General features: G+C 36.1%; 1 protein-coding gene across 2 annotated transcripts in view; it reads left to right on the plus strand.

The window, feature by feature from the left end:
* SPON1 (spondin 1) overlaps nucleotides 1-24774 on the plus strand; it is a 192287-nt gene that overhangs the window by 43147 nt on the left and 124366 nt on the right. For both annotated transcript variants that reach the window (XM_032691174.1, XM_032691173.1), the window contains exons 4-6: nucleotides 15277-15350; nucleotides 16027-16149; nucleotides 21013-21161. In XM_032691174.1, the coding sequence (XP_032547065.1) occupies nucleotides 15277-15350; nucleotides 16027-16149; nucleotides 21013-21161 (346 nt within the window). The remainder of the gene's footprint in view (nucleotides 1-15276; nucleotides 15351-16026; nucleotides 16150-21012; nucleotides 21162-24774) is intronic.

Here is a 24774-nt window from a genome sequence, read left to right on the forward strand (position 1 = left end):
AGTGTAGAAACTAACAATAACAAAAAAACCTCCTTCTTTTTGAACTGGATGTTAAATTTGTTATTCAGTCTTTTCCATTTATCCTTTCAGCCCTCCTGTGCAGTTGTCCAAATAATTCATCTCAACAATTTTAACCTGACTGTTCATTAGAATACTAAGAGTGGAGCACTTGAGCACAGTTGTAAAACATTTACCAACAGCTTTCCATTGTGACTAAACACAATGGCCAAGGAAAAACAGAGAACAATCTGCCTTCCTTACCTGCAAGAACAATCTGTTTATGGAACAATAGAAGATAACAGTTCTCATATTATAAATAGCTGTATTGATTTTTCCCAGTAGAATTAATGAGGCTTCTGCATGCAGAGGAATTATCACAGTTTCTGTATTAATACTTTAAAAAAAAAAAAAATCTTCCATTTAACTACCACACTACAGCAGCAGTAGTTGCTGAACATTTTTTGACAGAGGCAATAGTAGTATAGCTTAATATTTCATGGTGCATAGCTTAAATAAAATATTGTATATGGACACTTTATGTATTTCTACATGAGACAGCAAACTAAGATGTCTCTATACATCCTAACAGTCCACAGAACAAATACAACTTTCGACATATAGAAAATGTACAATTTTCCATATATGATTCTTTTTTGTGCTCTTTCACTTTTCCCCATTCTTCACTTTTAGGAGCTGTAATAGAAATGTGCACAGCTTTAAATGTCTAGGGACATAGATTAGAAGTGACTAGATTTGGGTCCATTCCTGTCCTTCACACTGGGTTATTATATACAGCTCAACTCATTTTTCAATGCCTCTCTTTTCTCAAAAGCAATCAGAGGCAACCACTTCAAGATAGAAGAGCTTGTATGTTAGCTTTGCAGTATTGAGGTTCCTTAAAAGTAATTGAAATGTTTTCTTCTTCCAGCTATCTAAAAACAAACAAACAAAAAAACCAAATAAGAAAAAAGTTTATGAAACTAACTTTTATAGGTTAAATGCCCCCAGAGAGTTTACTTGTATTAGGAAGAAAGAATTACTTTCTGCCTTTCTATATAACTTGTATATCTATAGCAGCTCTAATATTAGATGTAAAAAATGCATATTTGCATTTCAATGCATACAGTAGCAGCCCCCTGGACCTACTAACACATCTACATTTAAAACAAAAATCTGTTTCACCTTCATTTTCTCGCTGATTTAATATTGTTTCTTTAACTTCACAGTGGGAGCACATGAATTTGGCAAGTGTTATAAATGGATTTTTTTGTAATTTTGTGTTCTTCTAAATCATCTTTTTTATGGCAGAATTAATATAGTAATCCTATAAAATCTAGTTAGATTCATTCATATGCTGTTTTGTTTGCAAAGGCATAGTGTTGTGAAGCAGCTTAATGGTTTTGCTACTCAAAGATGGGTTTATTCTTTGAGGAGTGCAAAGCAAAAGAAAAACAATGAGAATAAAGAGTAAGGAGAAGGATGGTGATATCCTGTAGTGATAGGGGGAATGTAGTTATAGCCTTATTAGGAAAGATAATATTTTTAACTGTTTCACACAATACCTTGAAAATGCCTACGATAATTTCATATTTGAAAAAATAAAAATCAGTGTTATTGCACATTTTGTGGTAAATTGAAGTAACGTGCAGTTACTTTCATTGGCCCATATGGTTTTTATTTTTCACAAATGTATTTTTGTAAAACAAGCTGTTTTGCAAAAAATAAAAACTTGTGCAGTGGGGTAGGAATTCAAGCTTAAGAAAGTTTCAACATGCTTTATGACAAGATGCTGGTATCAGTTCTCTTTTTGATCTTCATTGGGGTTTCTCCAGACTTAATAGGGAAATACTTAAAGAAAAATTAATTATTAAGGTTAATAGTAGACACAAGCGCAGAACTAATCAGAAGTCACCTGTGTTCTAATTTGTTATTTTACAAAAATACACGGGATACTTAAAACTTTCATTTTCATTTCTTAGCAATTATACATGCTAAATTTCTTGGTCCTTCTAGATTCTCAACACTGTTCTAAGGATACTTGTGTGTTTAAATTCTGTGTTTTAATTGTGCACTTGAAAAAGTCATATGAAGTAGATTTCTAGTATTTCTAACTTTCTCATCCAAACCTTAAAGATACAGACAAGGAAGACAAAACAAGTGATGTTAGAAGGGACTTTAGGAGGATGTCCTATGACTGAGCTTCCCTGCCCACTATTCTGCTTAAAGGTGGAGCCTTGGCAGTGCCCATGAGGAATTGGTGCCAATCCTCACCTGTCATTGCTGCTGTTGTGCTAAAATGATTCCTCTAAAGCCCCTTATTGTACAAAGATGCTCTAACCCTCTTTTAAACCCATACTTTCTTTTCTGTGGGCTACTCAACCCAGCTCCTTCAGTTTAGATGTCTGACTGTTCTCATAGCCTTGTCTGCACTTTATCCAAATGATCCACATCCTTGAAATGTGGTACCCAAAACTGGGCAGATGCTTCACATAACTTCCACTGTAATGTTTAATAGTTTTTCTATGAGAGTAACATTTTCTTGTGTTCAACTTCTGATGCACTAGACTTTATCCTGCTATCAAATATTTCAATACTAATTTCAATTTTCCTTTCTTTGTGCATATAATTACTTTTCTATAAAACTGGGACTTTGTGCCTAACATTATTTAATTAGAGCTTGATACTGTCTGCTGTCAGTAACTTGTTCTGTTTCATCATTCGAGCTATTAATGAAAATATTGATGTATGCATAATCATACTGAACTTGATACTCTTCAGTGAGTTCCAGCTGAGCTCTAAACATAAGAAAAAGCAAATTAATTTGTTTAAAAAATATGAAAATTTCTGTCTAAAAAGCCCCGCCATCTATTCCTGATGTAATAAATATGTGAGCATTTTCAGTAAAATTTTGAAAAAATCTACTCGTCTGAGGTATCTGTGTATTTACAAATCTAAATATATATAAGAAAAATCAAGAAAATGGTTTTCAATAGTTTTCTTTATTGACAAAATTTACACTGAAGAAAAATAAGTCCTCAATGAATTTTTAATTCTATTTGCATAACCTAGAGGCAAATGCAAAAAAGGATTTAAGACATGTAAGGAGGGAAGTTCTCTGAAGTATCTTGTACTGCTATCTGATTTTGTCTGATTTTTTGCTCTCAGTAAGTGGGGAAATGTAACAGTAAACTCTGTTTTCTTTCTGACTAAGTCTCTAGTAGAGTCTGTATTTTCATAAATTTCAAGTAGTGGGATGGAAAAAGAAAAGACAACTCCATAATTTTCCTGTTGTTTGTTGTTTGTAAATGAAAATCATTGTTAATTTAGGAGCCTGACAGCTGTAGAACATTTGCCATTCGGCAGCAGCTGTCAGTAGCACTCCAGTTTATTTTACAAACAGATGTTTAATTTGACTTCGAGACCATTGTCAATTTTTGAGGGGAAACAAAGAGAGAAAAGGGATAGAAATAATAATGATAGCCATAATTTTATTTCCTTTCATATACATGACATCAGAAGCACTGATATTTTTTATTACTGAATATTATAAATCAGGTTTTTTTAGAAGTGCATGAACTGGAAGTATGGTAACATCTTAAGGAACTGATTTGTCTTCTGTCAGAAGCTGAAGGTGTTATTTTAATATAATATGATAGCTTTTTAAAATACGTATTTTATCCATGAATCAAAATGTCATACTATTCGTGGGGTTTACAGAGAAAGGTATTTTTGTCTCTATATTAAAACCAGGACACCAGTGGGTGCCCACTGTCATACAAACATAACGTTGTTTACTGTGGTATGGGAGTATTCTCATTTCAGATCAATGAATGTAAAGGGCAAATTGAGCACAGTGATGATGAAAGGAGATAATTAAAAAAAAACTAAGTAGCGTAATATGGTTAACTTTTAGTTAAAATTTTTAATTTTTTTTCTTAAATTAATAGTTTAATGATTTTATTCACTATGTGCCCAGGGACTAGGAGGTTTCACTAAGAAATACTGTTAGAATATCTTGCCAAGATCCTTCATTATTCAAAATGCCTATTGACCCAGACAAAGGAGTGGACCTTAGCAGTGAATGGTCTCAATCCTACAACACTTTGGCAATCCTTAGATGTTCTAAAGTCTAGTTTAAATTAGTCATAAATGTGGCTCAACTTGCTGCTCATTTGCTCCTCCATAATACAGTCTCTTTAGGTATTTCAAGTTTGTATTCTACGAAGGGGTACAAGTAAACCTGCAGTTAAAATAAAAAAGCTACATTGGATGGGCCATTTTGTATGAAATTTTCAATGTTAGCAACATTTTTCTAGCATGCTGATGTAAATATTTGCTGAAGTGTCTTCATGCCCAGAGAAATCTAGAACAGCTCTGCAGAGCACATTTTACTGTTAAAATTGCAGGCACAGCTATATTATATAATGAAAGACCACTGGCTGAATTAACAATGGGTTGGATTCTGACCATCTCTACTTATATTGAATAGTATTTCAATTCTCAAGCAAATTCACATTTATTAACCAGAGATTCTCTAAGAGTGACACATAATATCAACAAAGCTCTCGGAACCTGAACACTGTATTTATCTTCATTCTTTGCTTCATGTGAAGCACCACAAAATCAATTATGATTTGTTTCCTTAAAGGAGCATCTCTTTGTATTATCGCAGTTCTTTAGAAATTATGACAGGTAAAAAACGACTAGAAAAGGAATTTTGCTTTGTATAAACTGACTGTGGAAATGATATTGTCTTTCTAGTTACCTGGTTTGACAAGTCTTTCTCACTACCTGGACTGACAGTTTTTTAAGGCAGTTTTGAAAGGATTGAAATACTAAATTCAGCCAAGAATTGGGTGGGCCATTCCTTTCTTTTCCTTGCAGTAATTAGGTACCCAATTTTTCTATCATTTCTACTTCATTAGACATGCATTAAGTGTCTTTGCTACCTGAACAGCAGCAACCTGAACACTTTTTGAGCTGCTTTCCCTAAGAAATGGATTTGTTGCTCCATCAGTTCACTGCACCAGCAGAATGTAGTTTAAAGTCTTGCAATGCACCAGAAAGCACACTTGATTTCTTTAATGGTTTCTGGCTTTTCATTTGCTGCAAAAAGGACAGTCTTACAGGCTGTGTAAGGGGCTTGTGTCTGGGAGGGAATCAGCTCTGTTCATTAGGGGCATAATGAGCTTGATGCCCTCTCACTGTACAGGGTATGTGGCCTCATGATACCCTTGATATATACACACTCATTTAAGTTTTACAGATTACCTATAGTGTCTTCCCACAGATTTGTCTGAAAATGGAATATACACTCATTTTAGACATAGAAAAATGGGTGTGCTCTCTTATGGCGTGTTTGCCTTGCAGATGTTTGTTGAAGTACATATATGAGATAAGAAACTCATATAGAAAATAAAAAATGTTCCACGCTGCAGAGTTGACGTCATATATTGAGGTACCACCATTTCGTGATTGTTCATAAAGAAATTGTCTTGTTCATCAGATTTAATTTAGATAAAATTCTAATGAACAGCCATTTATCTAAGTTCTCTGAATTAATCATGGCCAAAACATTGTCTGAAATATAGTGAGGAAACCCAAGTAGCTCATCATTCTTTCCATTTTTATAATAGTACTCTGCATTTCTGCCACGCACAATTCTACTTACAAAGCACTAACTTTGTTCAGGCAAGTAAGTAAAATAAAACTAAGCTCATAAAGAGAAGACAAATTTGACAGATACTCGGATATGTGTTCTTTGCATTGTCTTTTTAAGTAAGGCACTTGGCTCAGTGAGAATAGTCTTAAGTGCTGTCCTTATAATTTTCTAGTTTTCCAGGGGCTACTCATGCATCAGAAGAAATTCAGGCTGTGATTCTCTTCTGATGAAGTGAAGCTGAAGTTGGCAATTGATTTCAGTGGGTCAGTCAGGTCTTATTAGAGTGTTATCTCACAATCATCAGCAGCATAAAGCTGCAGGACACATCTAAGTTTTCAAAACACCCTTAACATCAGCGTGTCTGATAATTGTATGTTTTTAATTTTCAAAGCATGTAATGTTTTTCCATCTCTTTTTCTATGTGAATGTTTGGTGAGAACAAATGACTCCCTGCAATAATAAACAGGTGACATAGGTATACCTTATGTTTTTGTCTTGAAGATCAGGAGATTTGTTTTCCTTGTTGCTTCAGTTTTGAAATCTAAGCCAACTATTGGAAAAGTTTAAACTGCACTGTTTGGGTGTCAGTCTCAAAAATGTAATGGATTTATCTATTTCCCATATAGATACCTGAAGGAGCATCCCTGCTTGTCTCCACAATGTCTCAACCCTTGCCCTATTTCCTCCTGCATCTCTAATCACACTTGGTGTATCTCAATTATCCACATTAAAACATCTCCCTCTTGGAGTCTCTAATGAATTTAAGAATCTAATTAGCTGCACTTTTGTTCCAAATAAAACTTGATAGGACTGAATTCCAATTCCTAGTCTATACCTGTTTCTCAAAGCTGCTAATATGAAGGGTAATTTATCATCCTAATCCCTTTCATTACTACTTACTACTGTTGACAATGCTCCTTTAATAGTCTTATTCATGTGCTCTCCTTGTCCTGATGATTGAGGGAGATACAGACTGTGCAGCTTTTGCTTAATCTCTGGTCCTTTAAGCATAGCTTTAATCACTTCCTCCACGAAATGCTGGCCTTTATCCAGATCACCAAGACTTCAGGAACCCCTCTGTGGCAAAAGGCTTCTTGATATTGTTGAGTTTGTTTCCTCTCCCTGCTGCTGTATTTTATTTTACAGAAAATGCTTAAAACCACTGTGAAAAGGAATCACACACTCTCAAGGAGTCTCATTAGCCCAGGCTGATTTCAGGGGGCTAATGTATATAATCTATACTCAATCCCATTCACACTGACTTTTGCCACAGCAAAGAGATGTTGACTAGACTTTGTTCTTGCCCTTCCTAAGCATGATTTGGATGATTTTTGATCCATTTCCTAATCTGTGTCTGTACCCTTCCACACTGCTATTTCCTTGTCCTTTGAGAGTATTTTTCTGATTTTCATGCAGTGTGTTTAGCAATTCTTCTTTCTCCATTGTTTGTTTGCTCTGTTGTAGCAAAACTGCTGTCAGTGCCACTGGTGTTGGCAGCTGATGAGACATGAGAAGGTTGTATTGATTTTGGCACTTCTAGGGCTGAAGCCAGAAGAGCAAAGACCCTGACGTACAGGCTCCCTGCCATTGTGTTCTCCAAAAATCGATGTACCAAAGTTTTGTAACAATATCTGCTGCAAATCCCTACTGTAACTAACTTTTTTAACCAGGACAATTGTATGAACTAGAGGCACTAACACTGTTCTTAGCCGTGAACTTGTTGCAGCAGATGTTGAACAAAGAGTAGGAGGAGAAGCTTGGTGAAAACCTCCCTAATGACGTAGAATAATTTAATGGATTAATTTGATCTTTCTTTGATAACTGTGTTTGCATGAGCAGGGTGGTCTTTCAGCTTTTTCTCAAATGCAGTTTGAATGTGCCTTCTTCCCATACACTGCCATTTCAGAATGAGGAAAGGGGCAAAGTTACCAATATCAACCCTTTTATCTCTATTGGTCCTTTATTTTCCTTTATTTCTCTGTTCTCCTGTCTTTCAGCATAAACAGCCAGTATCTCCTGGCATTAGCTGGCTGACTGTTCAGTAGGCTGTGCAGTCTCAGCTGTCAGTAAAAGCTCTCAGAACAGCTCAGGTAGATGAGATTCAGTTGTTACAGGCAGATGAAATGTGTGTCTCAGCTGTGCTTAAGAATTGACAAGTCTCTTCTGGTGGCTCCAGTTCCAGTGGATTTGTGGTGTCCGACTTAACCTCAAGTACTAAAGAATGTAAGGCAAATACATTCATAATATTAAGGTCTCTTTTAAGAAGCATTATTAAGCATTTTAATATCAAATTAGGGTATATTAGTTTCAGTGGGTGTTATTTCGTTCTGTTAATTGTGGTGCTCTCACATTGAGGTTCCTGTCAGTCGAAATGGGGTGAAGATTTGTATGGATTTGATAACATAAAATATTTTATTCCAGTTAAGATCCCTGCTACTGACTATCTAGTAATCAGCATTTTACCAGTAGATGAATGCTGTTAGGATGTTGCTCTTGACATATGAATTTTTGTCTGTAGAAGTAAATAATTTACTCATTAAAACATAACTTCAGTATATTGCTAATTAGCAACTTCAGTTGGAGAATGATAGCTCTGTTATTTTTTAACTTCAAATTATTTTACACTCTTCCCCCTCTAACAATATTAAAGATTTAGAACATTTTTTCTGAAGCTTTGGGTGATTTTTTCCAGCTTCATTAGCTGGACACTCATAGTCATGTTTACATTTTACTTCTTTTGCCTTTTTTAATGCACTGTACAAAAAATAGTAGGCCTTTTTTTTTTTTTAGGTTTTTTTTTTTTTTAAGTCCTCCCAACCTGGAGGGGGAGAAGATGATTCAAGAGGGGAGGGGAATACAAATAGGACATAAAGATTAAATGAAATGCTGTAAAAGAGCAGATATGCTTTTTACTGTGTCTCAGCTGTCCAGGCTTCCTGTTCAATAATGGCAAAATCAACAGAGGTCAAGCAGTGGCAAGAAGGAACCTGGGGACTGGTGAAGGAAGAGCAGCACGTGTGGGAGGGTTTGAAATGTGGCCTTTGCCTGGGTGGTTTGTTTTCTGTCACATCCTGCATGTCAGGTAAAGCAGGCTACAGGCTGACAAAGGGGGATGGTTGGATCACCCAAAATAACCAAGTATTTGAGTTCCCTGTGCAAGTGGGTGAGTGTCATACAGGGTGCACAGGCCTTTCAAACAGAAATAAAACAAATAAGGGGATTTTTTTGGATTTATTTTTCATTTTGTTTTTAGGATTTTTTTTAGTACAGAAGTTGTTTGCATTGGTTCTTATCACAAGTTAGCTCAATGAATATAGATATCAGGTATAGGACTTTGGCTCACTAGGTTGAAAAAAACCCTGTACTCCCACCTTTGAAAGATTATTTCCATCTCCTATACAATCCCACTACTTAAAATGACAAAATAAGTCCTCCAACCACCCAGTCCTATCCAAACTTTTCTAACTTTTCTTTGCAGTAAAATTTGCAATGCTTAGCTTTAAAATTCAAGGAGATGGTACCTGCTACAAAAAGTGGAGACTATCAAAATCCCTGGTGAAGACATAAGCCATGAATAGCAATGGGCTTTATGCCATGTGGAAATTTCTCAGGAGTCCTAGACATTCATTCTTTCATTTTATTTTCCTTTGATGACTTTTTTTTTCTGTTTATTTTATTTTTTTTGGAAGTAATAGGGGTAGTGTACATGCTAGAAATGATTTTGTCAATATATGTTTTTCTTCTGAAGATTTTAGATTTAATATTTATGTCTTGTGGCCATTCAAGCAAAGAACAGAGAGATTTTTTGAGGAAAAATATGAGATAGCAGAATGTATAGTTGTGTTTTCCCTTGGAGCTTTTTATTGCATTATATATGATGGCCAGATTAGTCTTGAAGTCGGTTGAGCTCCCATGTACGTGTGTGATGGTAAACCTGAGTAGGACATGAAGCACACCAAAAGGATTCTAAAAATAGAGCAAATCTGTCAGACAAGTTTAGAGTACTTTGCTCTTGCTGTGGGGTTTCTCTGAATTATATTTTCTGACGGTGTATGTGAAATGTTGAGAAATAAAACTGAAGAAGGATATTCTGTTGTGTTTGTATGCCTTGAATTTTTTTTTTTGAAGTGAACATCTTGTATTCTTTTTCATGTGGCTAATCTATTAAAGACCTTCATCCTATGCAGGGATGTAAATGTGGAATTATGGCAGCATTGATAAACTTCGGGTTAATATTGCTGTGTTTTATTCAACATCAAATATCAAATCTGGTTGGTTTGTTCAAACTATGTTAACAACATACTTAAAAAACAAACAAACAAACAAGGCCAACAAAGTCACATTAAAAAATGCACCTTCTGTACTAGCTTTTAAGTTAAGCATTAAGAAAGAAATAATTTACTGCAAATTTTTAGTAGTATTGACACATCAATTATAGTTGATGGCAGATTTTGGTGTAGATGGAGCCTTTCCTAATGGAAAGTTATTTTGAAGAATGTGGTTTTTCAAATACACTACCAGTGTAAAAATTACGGGACATCTATTGGCTAAAGAATTGTATATGCTTTCAGACAAATTTATATTTGTTTTTAATGAAAATCTCTTAAATATTAGAAAAAGAAGTAAATATTGTTGGTAAATTTTGGGGAGTTTGTGCATTTCCTGACATTGTAAGTGTTTGTCAGAAACACAGGGTTGGCTTTGTTTTGTAAGACAACATAGAAGGAAATAAAATGAGAACATCCTAAATAATGCATTAGAATTATGAAATCTACTAGTACTAGCAAAATTACAGTAGATGTAAATGTATGGTTTTCACCTCACTTTCTGGTGCTAAAGAAAATGGTGCATTTAGAAATTCTTTCTTTCCAAAAGACAGCAAAACCGAAAAAGCAAATGAACTTATCCTGTTAATTGTTCTTAATAGCTTTCTGGGGTGAGAAACAATTTATAATACTGTTATTAAATTAGGAAGGCATGGAATAATTGACGAAAGTAATTTTGATAGCTGGAAGGGCAAAACAAGGTTAACTCATAGGTAATACAGAACAGAAGAAGTTTCTTGTCTGCATTCTAGTTCTTTATTATTATTTCTCAATATCCGAGTAAAACTTAGAGTATTCTCACCAGCTCTGAAAAAACTTGTTTTATTAAAATGTAACTCTAGTATTGTACTTCATAGTTTTGATGTAAGCTTAAAAAATGTCATAGGAACAATTCTTACAGGACCTCTCCCTTACTTCTTTTGTCAAATCAGTACTTCCACAAAAGTAATTTGAAATAAGAGTATTTCTGTTCATGCTAGGATTTGACAAAAGTAGTAAGGAAGATGATATAAAGCTGTTTCTATGGAAGAAGGAAAGGAAAAAAAAAAACCAAACTAACTCCTCTGTTTCTGGTATGAACTGGAGCATTCCCAAGGCTGGTCTGGATTTTTATGGTTTATGACATTTCCTGTTTGTCCATGCAAGTTATGTGTCTTTGCTGGAGTTTTTCACCGCAGACTGGTACAATTTTTGTGGAACTGTGCTGGATAGTGAATTTTCTTATTCCATGGAATTCTTTCAAGGCAGTCTTTTCACACAGCTCTCAGATGTGTTCTGACCAAACTGAGCCTGGATAGAGACTCTGACCTGTTTGTATCCAAACTATAACATTCTGCCAAACCAAATGTTACAGAAGCAACTAGATATTCCTTCATTTTGCTGTGAGAACTGCAAAACAGAAATAAGTGACACTTTAAGATGATTTGTTTATTTAGTTTTCTTTAATAAAAGCAGGTGCTGCTAGGTTTATATATGCCTGTAACTTACAGTTTTGCATCTTAGTTTGGGGATGGAAAAGCTTCAGAATAAATCCAGAAGCATCAATTTGAAGAAATGGGGAAACAAACAGATTTTTGTAGTCATGTTTGTTTCCTTTTTTTTTTTTCATTCATGGTTCTGTGATGGTCAGAGAGAGAAACAAGTCAACAAGAAAAATAAGAAATTGAAGATCCACTTATATATGTTAACATATGGGGGAAAGCAATTGGATCTCCCCTTCCCATTAAGTTCATACAGCACTGGATATTTGAAGTGCTGGGAAGGATTTATGTAGACTAAACCGAGATGTACCCTGTGTAAATTCTTGAAAGCTTTCTTACCTCTCTGTAAAAGTTAGCCATTCCATTTTCAGCTGGTTTTGTAAGCCTCAAAACCAAAGGAAAGAATGTTTAGTCCAAAGATCAGAACTTTTCTAGAAGAATAAAAATTATGTCATAAAACATGGTAGGGGTATGCCAGGTAGGGGTAAAAGCTATCAAATACAAGGATCAGATGTTTTTGTCTGTTTCTAATCTAGAAGCTTATCATTAAAACAATTAATAATTTAAAATTATTTCTGACTCAGTATTTGGAAAGCCATGTGCCTGCTTTTGATATTTATGCAGCCATCTAAGGTACTAATCCCAGTCCATTTGGAATCAGTAACAAAACTCCCATTTAAATTATTGTCTCCCTGTGTAGTTTCAAACACAGCTGAAGAGACAATGACTCAGAAAACTGTGAAGCTTTTGTTATTAGAAAAGGAACTGTTCCTTTGACATTTCACAGTGACAAGCTAACTGCAGCAAAAAGAACAATATAAGTATGCTTCAGGCTTCAAAAAATCTTTATGTATTTTATTTCTAAAATAACTAAAAACTACTTCTCGAGTTAAATACTGGTAATGTCTTTGCTATCTGCAGAATTGAGATCTTTATCAAACAGTTCTTGTTTGTTTGGATTTGGGTGGTGGAATGATTTAGATTGGAAGGGACTTCTGGATGTCATTTAGCCTGCTTGAAGTAGCTGTCATTACATCAGTTAGTTTGTTACATCAGTAGGTGGCCAAGGCATAGATTTGAAGAAGTTTTGACTGTCTCCAGGAGTGGAGATTGCACAAACTCTCTAGGCAGCCCATTCCAGTGTTTCATCACTTTGACCATCCTTGTGGTGAGAGAGATTTTCCTTGTTAACTGCACAGCATTTCTTGTGTCCCCACCACGCACTGCTGAGAAGCAGCTGGCTGTAGGTCTTCTGTATCTTTTTGATAGGTAGTTGAAGACAACAAGCAGTAAGATCCTTCCTTTGCAATTTCTTCTTTAGGCTGAGTGAGCCCAGTTTTCTCAGCCTCTGCTCAGGCATCATGTGCTCCGTTCCTCTAACCATCTTGATGGCCCTTCACTGGAGTTTCTCTAGTAGTGTAATGACTGTCTTTTAAACAGACAACCCAAAACTGGCTGTAATGCTCCAGGTGTGGTCTCATGAGTGCCTAATGGAGGGGAAGAAGTCATTTTCCTTGATCAGCCTGCTACACTTTTGTTGAGAACACCCAGGAGACTGGTGGCTGCCTTGGTGGCAATGGTCAGCTTGCCCACCAGGACTCCCAGGTCTTTCCTGTAAAGCTGCTCTCTGGCTGGCAGGTGCCCTCTACTGTACTGTTGTAACTGCATTATTCCATCCCATGTGCAAGACTTTGCCTTTGGCTTTTATTGGGATTCATGACAAGCCATTTCTCAAATCTGTCAGTAATATGCCTGTCTAAATAGTAGCTTTACCCTCCAACATGTCACCTGCTCCTGTGGATTAGTATCATCCACAAACTTGTTGAGGTTGAATTCCATCCCCTCATCCAGGACATCAGTAAAGGTGCCATTGGCCCTGGTAACTGGCCAGTGTATCAGTGATGAAAGCATGTTGATGAGATGTGAGTTGTGAATTCATATGTGAATGCATTTCAGTTTGCTGCTGCTTTGCATTTTATTAATGATTCTAAATGACCGTTTTCCAGTTTCATGGTACAATGATTGAAAATCCATGATTGATGGTGTATCAAAAATTGTGTGTGTTTCATTGAATCTGCATGAAAGTATTGGCTCTCAGTTGCAGTGTAGCATCCAAAAAAGTCTTTAAAGTAGGCTTTGGTTTTCAGGGCTAAGGCTGGAAAAACAAAGATAGCGTGTTACTGTCCCAGGCTGGCCACTGGGCTCTTATTTTTTTCTAGCAGTTGTTCTAATAGTTATGCTTGTTTTATTTTCTCCCCCTTATATCTTGTTAGAAACCATGAAAATGGTTTCTCAGAAAATTTTCATTCTGCTTCTCACATACTTGGTCAGTCTCTTCTGCCACCGTTTAGGTCATCCCATGCCAGTTCCTATACTAATAAAAGACATCTGACTAACTCTAGGTTTCATTTGCTTTCTGTTACTTGCTACAAGCTCATATTTATCCCTAACAGTTTCCTTTTACCAAATACTGGCAGATCATGCCCTTGCTTTTAGTAAAAGTCAGTTTGCTCTACTCTGTTTCATGCTGTTTTTTCACAGCCTTGATTGGTTGCCTGTACTGCTCTTTACCACACCTTCCTTTAGGAGATGCCAGCCCTGTGAAGGACGACAGCAGACTGTAGTTTTTGCACCCTTTCCAGTCTGAGGTTTGCAAAACCCAGTTATTCTTGTGGGTGAAAAGAAGGATCCCTTCCTCTCCTACTGCAGCCTTGCATCTCAGCAAAGCAAGCACAGTAAAATTGCATCTTATTTCTGATAATTTTATGGGTGGGATGTTGTCAAAGAAAGGTTACATGACTGTAACAACATGTCAATCATACACAATCTTGCTTTCCTTCTCGCTTGAGCTGTCATGAGTGGGGAATAATTCTAGAGAGATTAAGAAAATTATTTAACTAAAGCTGAAGAAAGACGAGAAACTGGCCTTTGCTATTTAGAGCTTTAAATAAAGTGATGGTACACAAGGTTCCTAGAAGAATGTGCACTACTAGTGGTAAACAAAGAACAGTGCCTGTTCTCAGAGCATGTTGTCAGGAAACTCTCTGTCTGTAAAATGTCTTTGAATTTAACCAAAATCTCTTTTCTTATCAAAAGAAGATAAAGTTTATGTGTGAGTTAATTTTTATGGTTAAAAATGGTAACAAAGCTAGTTAAAGTTTATGTAGGACTGAATATATCCACCCCTACTCAACTGAGGGACCGAGGCTTATAAATTTACAATTTTTCTCAACTCTAAACCTTAATAAAATATTCTAGATTTAATTAATTTTAAAGTGGCTTGCCTTCTGGAATCTTTGAATTGCTTTTAAAGACTTTACCTTATGCTAGCTCTCTTTCTAAATTTTGTTTTACATGATGTTTGCACTGAATTGCTGTCATATATCAGAAAAAAATTTGTCTTTAGGATACCATGTAATTTCCTACAAACAGCTGCTTAATTTAACTGTGCTATTTTTCTGAAACTGAATATAACTTCAGTATTTTAATATAAGATTTGATTGAAATATTGAATATTCAGTTGACCATCATGCATTTCAAGAGCACAGATGCTCACCATATGACTATGATCACTTCTCTAAAGGTAAATACCTTTCAAGTTTCTGTAAAATGTGACAAAATTCAAATGCAAGTTGAAATAAAAATATTTGTTCTGTAGTCCTGTATTGTATATATGAATTGTCAATACAGACCTTGGTAGTCCAGTTCTCTCCTTTCTCCTTTTGCTGTTTTATTGTGCATTTTCTTTTTGCTTTAAGGAATAAGCGTATTTGAAAACTTTCCTTTTTTTTTCCCCCCCTCTTTCTAGAGCCAGTATTGTGCAGAAGCGCATAATTTATTTTCAAGATGAGGGTTCTCTCACCAAAAAAATCTGTGAACAAGGTAAGGTAAAGTAAAATATCTTTCTGACCTCCTTGTCATGTTCTGCATATTTCTCTTAATTCTTTGTACCAAGCTCAAATTTTGAGGCCTTGAATAGTTTCCTCCAGGTTCAAATTTGGGATCTTCCATTCAGTTATGTTCTTCCTTATCAAATATACTGTTCCTCATACAGTCTTCCTTGCTTCCCTCTAAATGTAATGCTTGCAATTTTTTACCTGGCCTTTTGTGATACCCATTTGTTCCCAGGGCACTTAGTTGATTGAATCCTGGGCCATTTCATCCTTTCCTAAGCCTCAATGTTGCAGCTGGTTATTGCATCCTTCTGGAAAAGTCATATGCTTTGGCTGTCCAGAAATTCTAAACATATTGTGTTTTGAGATCAGCTGAGGTTTTGTCCTTATCAGACAACAATTAGAAACAATCCCCTTTTAAATCTGGAGATGACTCAAATAGTGCCTTATTTAAAATGTAGATTTCAATCATTACATCCACTAATAAATATGGTCCAGGTGTTTCAGGGTTCTAGTTTAGTGTAATGGTAAACTTAAAAATAAACAAACAAAAAAATGTGCTTAACTCAAATTTATTTTCTGGAGTATTTATTGTGGCAGCTTCACTGTCCTCTGTTTGCTTTGAGTTGTAGCCATTTTCAATGGGTACTTTGCTGCTTTTTCAGACTCAGCCTCGGAAGGTGTGACCGACAAACCAATTTTAGACTGTTGTGCCTGTGGAACTGCCAAATACAGGCTGACTTTTTATGGAAACTGGTCAGAAAAAACACATCCCAAAGACTTCCCACGTGAGTATCATTATTTTGCGTGCACCATGCAGGGAGTGTGAAGAGGGTTGGAGCTTATTGTGTGGCACACCGTTACTTATTTGCAGCTCTGCTGTGAAAATTATGACACGCATGGAATCCTGCTAACATTCAGTATTGAAAATCAATGGATCTTTCTGTGCTATACATTACAAGTAAAGCCTATTGATTTGCCTGACATTTTCAGCTGAGGTGTTTATGAGATCATATTTTTAAAGTATCTTTGTAATGAGAAAAATTCCTTTTTTTTTTTTCGTATTGTAGGCTTAGGCTGGTTTATAATGTACAGCTAGGAAATGAGGTTTTAAGAAAAAGTTACAAAGGATGGGCAGCATAGTAACATGTTGATTTTTCCACCATGCCAATCTAGCCAGTTTGTTTTCCTGTAAATTCTTTTGAATGATTCCGGTTAGTTTTGGTGAATTTTGAGTCTTGCTGCCCAAGGGCGTTAATTGTATGTATATAACTTAGAATACTCTGTCTTCTTTGTCTTTGTTGGTTGAATACAGAGATAAAAAAACACCTTCTGAACTTTTCCTGTCTGGGTTTTTAAGTTTCTGAACTACAGAATAAATATTTTTGCTGCAAGTTTGCTTTTTACAGTTACTCAAGTAACTGTAAAGAGCTGAAGTTACAAAAATGTGCGTTATGCATTTGGTTTTTCATTACTGACTCCACAGTCTGTGGCAAAAAAAGTCTAGGAAACTGTTTGAGAACATGAGTCACATTTATGGGTCTTTAAACTTTGTTATTTGTCTGTGGTTGATGTTTATTATATAGACTTTTTAGGTAGATTTTTAAAAAATTATTATTATTGTCACAACGTGAGAAGACCCTTGTTAACTCAAATGTGGTTTGTACCAGCTCACAGTTTTAACAGCCTAAGCAATATTGCTTATGCTGAGTCTCATACATTTGAACTTGTACATTGTTCAAATACTATTGGTCAGCATAACACATGGGAGACAAAATAAGCAAAGCCAATAATTGCAGGAATGCTCTTTCAGGCTACTGGGTGATTTATATGTTTGCTGAGAGTGACACTTTTTGTGCACTGTTTGTATGGATTCAGCTGGTGGTTAGAAACAGGGCATGAGAAAATGACTGAAAACTATGAAATTACTGTTACTTAGTGATGCAATGCTGGCAATAAATGGCCTTTTCTTTTGCATCCAAGCCAGTGAACTCATGAAGAGTATGGGTGCATGATGGAAAATAAGCAAGTTTCAAAAGTTTGTTACAATAGCAGACCCTGTAACCTGCTTTCCCCAGTTACAAAGTACTGAATTAAATTAATATTTTTCTTAAACTGGAAGAGTGAAAAAATACCCATTTGGAACTTACACAATTAATCCTGGTAGTAACAGCTAATAAGATTTTACATTGAAATTTCTTAAAGTTAAGAAAAAGATCTCATCCAGATATAGTAATATTAAAAATGAAAACTAATAATTGATATTATTCTTTAAAATGTTGAGCTTGTGCAGTAATTAGAATAAAATAAAATATTTTTCATTATGGACTGTGGTAAATTACTAAATATTTGCTGAGCAATCACAGAAAATTCTGCAGATCGTAAAACTTATATTCTGCATCTTTTCCTTAACTTATTCTGTGGTTTACTTTAAAAATCCCTAAAGAATATATACTTTGCTGCTTAGCTTTTCTCCAAAGAACTGCTTTTTTCCAAATGCTATTACACAGAAATGTTTCTGAAATGTACTGTGCAAAACTTTTAATTTTGGGAAGTTGTTTTGAGGTTTTTTGCAGGTTCCATGGATTAGGAATAATCTGACATTTATTATTATACCAGTGCAATTAAAATACCTATGTTCCATTAAATTTAAAAGTATATTGTCTAGGAGTTATCAAATGTACCCAGTCTATAAAGCATTGCTTAAAATAAAACCACTGCCACACAATCTTGTTCTGAGTGTGCCAGCTGCAGACTGGAGAGAGGTGTGCCACATCTGCAGACAGGGGCCAAAAACTTATTCTTGAAACAAATTTGCTTTTGTGGACCTCAAACAGAAAAGAAAAAAATTAAACTGATTTCCAAACTAAGGCTTAAATAAAATTGGGCTTGTTTTTTGGGTAACTTTTGCAAGTTACCGCAACTCCTGATAACGGGGCAAATGGAAACTGAGTATTTCATTTGTTATTAAATCTGGCTCAAGGGGAACTGTTAAATTTCCTATCACATTTCGCCAGTCAGAAAGATTTGTATTTACATATGCCTCGTGGCTGAAAAGTGTTTATTCTCTCTGGGTATCACCCGTGTGTGATAACAGGAATACTTATGCTCTCCATCGTGATTTGATACGGCACATGTGTGAAATGTGTCAGGGGATATATTCTCATGTTGTGATGACACCTTGATCTTTATGCAAAAATACACATATAAGTGTATAAATCGAGAAACTACTCAAAAGTATGAAAATGGAGTGAAATAAAAACATTGGAAAGCTGTCAGTACTCCATGTGCTGCCTTAAGAACTGGATAGTGGCACTGGATGGAAAATACCTCTGGCCTTGTACTGCTCGGATTATCTCATGCAGAGAAGTTTCTTTGATGCTTAGAGGAAAAGCTTAAGAAATATCACGTTGTCTCTTTGTTCCCATAAGGAATGGAAGGCTCAAGGTGAGGATCGAAACATTTGCAAATGTAGCACAAATCTTGAGAAAAGTTTAGGGTAGATGTGGTATACCTCAAACAGCTCATCTGGGCAAACAGGTGGGCCAGGAACTTTCTCTTCAGAGCCAGTATCTTTGCTCTGATTGCAAAGGCATCAGATGTTCTTGTCCTGCTTAGGATAGGGAGGGAGAGAAGCTTTGGAGCACATGGAACAATTAATTACCCATTACCCATTTAACAAAAGACTGAAAGGTGCTCTGGTTCTTCTCTGTAGCGATACAGTTTTGTTTTGTAGGGACTATGTGGAGCCTTGTCTTTCAATGTTTCAGTGTTTCAGGGTAAGCTGCTGTCTGTGGCTTGTGAGACAGTCAGACCTGTGTGCTGGAATGAAAGAGTGGGCAAAACTGGTGGTCCCATCACTGGAGCTGAGTGACAGTATCTCTCTGTGGTTTGACAAGGTGCCACTGTATATTTAAGGACCAATTGGTAGATCTTAGATCAAGAAACCACTTTCTGTCATTGCAGTCTCTCCAGCTATAAACCTGGCAAGGTTTAGGGTTAGCAGAACGGTTTTTCTCCATTTCGGGCTCAGTTAATGATGAGTTTTAATTGATTCTGAAAACATCAGGCCTGCTACAACTCAGAACTCATTAAGTGTATTTTAATCCAAGTTTAGGACTAAAGAACCTATGAAAGCTCTCTTTGCTATGCAGCTGAACCATCTCCCTCATCTGTCTATTCTGCTTGCCACACATTTCTGGCTTTTTTCCCCAACCGTTGGTGTTCATTTTTCATTTCTAATCTATTTTCTACTCCCCCATGATTAGGTTCCTGCATCTGACTTTATAAAATTCTCTACACTGTCTTTTTCAATTCCATTGTCCCACCTTTCACATCTTAAATTTGCATTCCTTTTATTTACTTCATTATTCATTTTTCATTCATTTATTCAGTTTCCAGCTGTTTTTACTGCTACTCTCTACCTTTTCCACTGCAAAGAAAAATGTTAAATATTGTCTCACTCCATCACTCTGTCTCCCTCATCTCCTACAGCCTTTTCATTGTTACCAGACTGTCTGTTTATGTGAGCAGTTCATTTTCTCATCCTTTTCCTCATATCCATGTTATTTGACATTTAAGTGAATTCATTTTTATTTCTAGGACTGTGGGACTTCTGTGGCTCCCTATTTCCTATCCATTTTCTTTCCAACTCCATCATGCTTTTCTAACATTTTTTCTTTAAACTTTTTTTTTTTTGCTCAACAAGTCAAGAAGCAACAACAGGAATCCTTTAGTCTATCGAATCCTTTAGTCTATCTCTACAACTCTTACACTATGAGACATCTGAATATAGAAACACCAAAATTCACTTCTTCGCTCCCTTCCTAAATTGAAGAGAATCCCTACTAATGATGGGGAAAGGAGGTATTGTACATATATAATTTAAATATGCAGAAGTAGAAAAAACAGGTGTGTCAGTGCAAATAAGAACAGTTCTTTACCAGTATTTCAAAAGTTTCTTGGGAGAAATACGAGACACTAGCAAATGTTTCACCCCTGTTTCAGCAGAAAGCTGCTGGAGGAAGTTTCTGGCTGTAAGACCTTTATAGCCCCCTGCCTGATAAGGTTTGGTCACCAAGCTATAAACAGAAACCTGTAACATTTAATGACAATGTAATCATGCTTGTATCTACTTTTTGCTGGTAATCTGCTGTTTTCACTCAAACACAGACCTGGTGGGCTGTTACAAACCAGTATCACTGAGGAAACAACTTGCTATTAAATCTGAGAGTGACCAGTGAAGTCTTCCCTTGCAGGTTCCCTTCTAAAAGCTGTTTGATATGGAAATCTAAAATTAAAGATATCTTCAACTTCCTGAAGAAGTGTGAGATCTTTGGTGAAGAAAATATATACTAAGGCAGCATGTTCTGAGGGGCTGCTTGATTAGCTGGAATACAATATTTCTTTCCATTTCTGCCTGTGGTGTTACATCCAATAATTACTGACCCTTTATGCTCAATTTCTGTAGGTCACTGGCTTGTTCTTACTAAAGATGTGGTGTATTGATGTAGTGAGAGCTGACAGCGTGCAACACCTGCAAAAGCTTGGTGCTGGTGAAGACTGGGGACTTCAAACCTTTAATAAAAATTAGGAACTGTGCTTCGAGGCTGTATTGATTGTTGTTTGGTGTTTGTTTTTCTCCCTGAAAGGACGCACCAACCACTGGTCCGCGATCATTGGCAGTTCCCACTCCAAGAACTACATCCTTTGGGAGTATGGAGGATATGCCAGTGAAGGTGTCAAACAAGTCGCAGAGTTGGGGTCCCCAGTAAAGATGGAAGAAGAGATTCGACAGCAAGTAAGTGTATTTTAGTGCATACTTAAAAAAACCACAAATAACCCACAATCAAAACATCCTTCCTTGGCCCGTGAGTGATTTGTTGTTGACAACATCTGAATGTAATTTTGCTGACTAATCCTCAGTTAAGCGGATAAGGAGATCTTCCTGTCTTTCTAGACTCATTCTTACTCTGGCAAGAGTTTTTGTCTGTGGAAGGACAAGTAAGTCGCTGCACTTTGAATTTAGAAAATCTACCTGCCCTAAATATCTGTGTGCATAAATCACAGGTAGAAAAGTAAACCTCATGTTTCCTGACATAATTGTGAAGACACAGATTTTGTTAAAGGAAAACCTCGAAGACACAAGAGTTACCCCTTATTCCTTTTTGAAGTGGTGGGATTTAGTTTAGAGTGTATTGTAGTATTTTTATTTTCCGGTAATCACCTTATCTTCAATTTTATGCAGATTCATTCAAGTCAGAATTTACAAGAGAGTGAGGTGATTTTGTTGATGAGCAGGAAGGCTTCACACAATGCACTAATGATATTTGATGAACTGGGATTATGGTTTAAGGACAAAAGAGCCTTTACAATGTATCATCTTATAGGGGGTTAGTTCAGCATAGCAGAAATCAATCTTTTAATAGTTTATAGATGATTTTAATTTTTTTTACATCAAATAACAAGCAAATTAAATATAGCAGGACATGATGATGGCTATTGTTAGGATGTGTTCCTTCCTCACTAGAAACTGAGCTTAGTTATAAGACAGAAAGAAAATAAATATTACTACATATAACACAGTTATACTCACAGTGCCACATAGCTGTATGTGTGTGGGTAAGAGCATATATAATACATAGTTAGGATTGTTCCACATGGGAGAGAAGGCAGAAATTGCCCCCAGCAGCTTATCAACTTGTACAGGCAAGACAGGAGCAGAAGGGAAACAGCATTCAGTAAGAAAAGTTAAAGGCAGAACAGTTTAGGGACAGATGTGGTTTATTGGAGTCTCTGATTCCATTTTCCTCACTCTCCCCCAAATGGATGAAGTATTACAAACGAGCAGTAGTCAGGGGCAAGGAGGGGTAGCAGGGACACACTACCAGGGAGAGCAAAATGGGAGAGCAAAAGGGCTTGTTTCGACATTTCACGTGCCTGCTTTGCTCTGCCACCCTTTAACTCCTGAGAGGTGTGACTTAATGTTTAATTGATATGCAATATTTTAATGTATCCTTGGGACATTTTCTGCTTCTACCAAATGTCCTGAGAATGAAAGATTTCAGAACAGCTGGAATTTTATAGGAGTAGTAGGGTTTCAATTATTCAGTGCCCATTCTTTTTTTTAATGAAAAAAAGCTAAATAAATATTGTGGAAATGGAAAACAGTACTTTACACTTCAGCAATGAACAAAAATATGTCTTAAAATAGTGAATTATTATTTCCTATTTAGATTTCCTCTGCAGAATGTTTCATGTTTTGCTTCCTGATGAATCACCTCATATTGTGTGTGATACAAACATACGAATATATACATATAGCTACATATAAATATAATAATATATATAATATATAAATATATATGCTGTTTCCCTATCGATCATTGTGCATTACAAGCACTCTTTCCTTAATAATCTGCTTTCCAAAGAAAATAATATATTCCTTAATTTTGAATACATGTAAGAAGCCCCCTGTACCTACAGTCAGTTTTGCTACATTTTTTTGATCTTTTCTATATTTGATACTTCTGAGAGTGAAGTCAGCAAAACTTAAAGCAGTATTTAAAATTATATTGTTGATTAATCATTGTCTTTCTTGGTAAAGAGACAGTACTTTGAGAGCTCCAAGGTAATACTTAGACCATATGCAGAGTTACATAGAGAGATAAAAAAAATTAGATTCAATTATATTTATGTAAACAGTGTAAAACAACCTCAGATTGTTTTGCCCATGAGAAAACTTGTATAGCAAAAGGCTTTATGCACTAAATTCCATTCCCACCTCTGTGATGCTTAAGTTTATATAATCATGGTACAAGAACAGCTGGTGTGTTGGACATGAAACTCCCAAGGCCAAGAAAAATAAAATAAAAACAGCTTATAACTTAATATATAAAAGGGATATGAAAGATATATGAATGGGCGAAACCAATTTCAATGTGGAGGGAAATGTGATGATTGATATTATTTAACCCATAATAAGCCTCGGTGCACCTGGAAATAGAAAATAGGCCTTGATCCTTTGCACTTTTGCACAGAAGTAGCTGCATTTCATCCCAGCAATATGATACAAACCCAAATGGTTTAAAATTACAGCAGAATATTCCATATCCCGTATGTAACTTATAATTTTTTGCCTCTTACTTGGGAAATCAAGATTTTCTCCTGGTAGGCCTACATGAAATAAAGAAAATCAGCCAGTTACTGTCTTTGTACTTAAGAAGTTAATTTCTTTGCACAGTTTTCACAAATACTTTATAATTAGGGGTTTGGCACGTCTCAGTTGTGACTATACAAACATTAGGTCTGCTCCTGAAGCAGCAGGGTCATGGGGAGAGTATGGGATGAAGAGCAAGTAGAGGTGGTGCAGTTATGGAAGGTCAAGTTGAGCACTGGGAGAAGAGGCAGCGGATCTGGAAAAGAATGAAAATCATGTCTCTCTCTGCTTTCCTAAATCTGTGTTCCTTGTCACTATGTGCCACATATTTGCAAAAAGGGGGGGTATTTACAGGCTGGATTCCAATCGGAGGTGATTGTGACTTTTACAGTGTATCAAATAGATAACTGGCTACAGTTTCAGGGGTTGCTGAAATCAGACATGAAATTAGTGAAGGTCTCAGATAATTTCAACATCAGGATGTCTGACTGTGTCAATCCTGCAATAATTCCCCAGATTATTCTCACTCAGACTATCCAAACAATGAACCAATGTTATGACTGGATATTACCTACAACAGTGGGGCGTATGGTCAAATGCCATAATGTTTTCATTGAGCTTACTTGACTTTTTATTTATTTTTAACACGTGCTTAAGGTGCACTAATATTTTTGAGAGCTTTTGAGGTAAAATTCTGCAACCCACACAGCAGAGCTGGTAATGCCAGGAGCTAATTTGCTGGCATTAAGTCAGGTTACCTTTTTTTTTTTTTTTTAATTGCACTTTGTCCCTTGCAATATCCTCACCTGCCTTGAAATTTGACAGCATTGTTTCCTTCCCCACATGTCCCAGTCTACCTCAGGATCTATTTGCCTCTTTTCCATTTCTTATTCTGCCTTTCTTTCCCCTATCTCTTGTCCTCCCAGCCTTCTGTTGTGGGTTGATGGGAGGATACAATTCATTAAGAACATGCTCCAAGCAGCTTTGATGTTTTTGAAAACACAAGAAAGGCAATGTCTGTGCTTCATTCTGATGCCTGGACTCAGAGCTTTGTGCAGCAGCATTTTCAGAGAGGGTAATGCCCTTCTTACAGGGCCAGGCTTGGATTTGGGAATCTGCTGTGTGTCCGCTGTGTTTTGCAGGTAGTTTCTAAGGTGAATACATAGATACATATTTATGAAACCAACATCTGTGTCATTGACATTATCCAAGGTTTTATTAAAGAGGAATAAATTTGTCTAATGATTTTTATGAT

Source organism: Chiroxiphia lanceolata, chromosome 6, assembly GCF_009829145.1.
Source record: "Chiroxiphia lanceolata isolate bChiLan1 chromosome 6, bChiLan1.pri, whole genome shotgun sequence".
Taxonomy (NCBI): domain Eukaryota; kingdom Metazoa; phylum Chordata; class Aves; order Passeriformes; family Pipridae; genus Chiroxiphia; species Chiroxiphia lanceolata.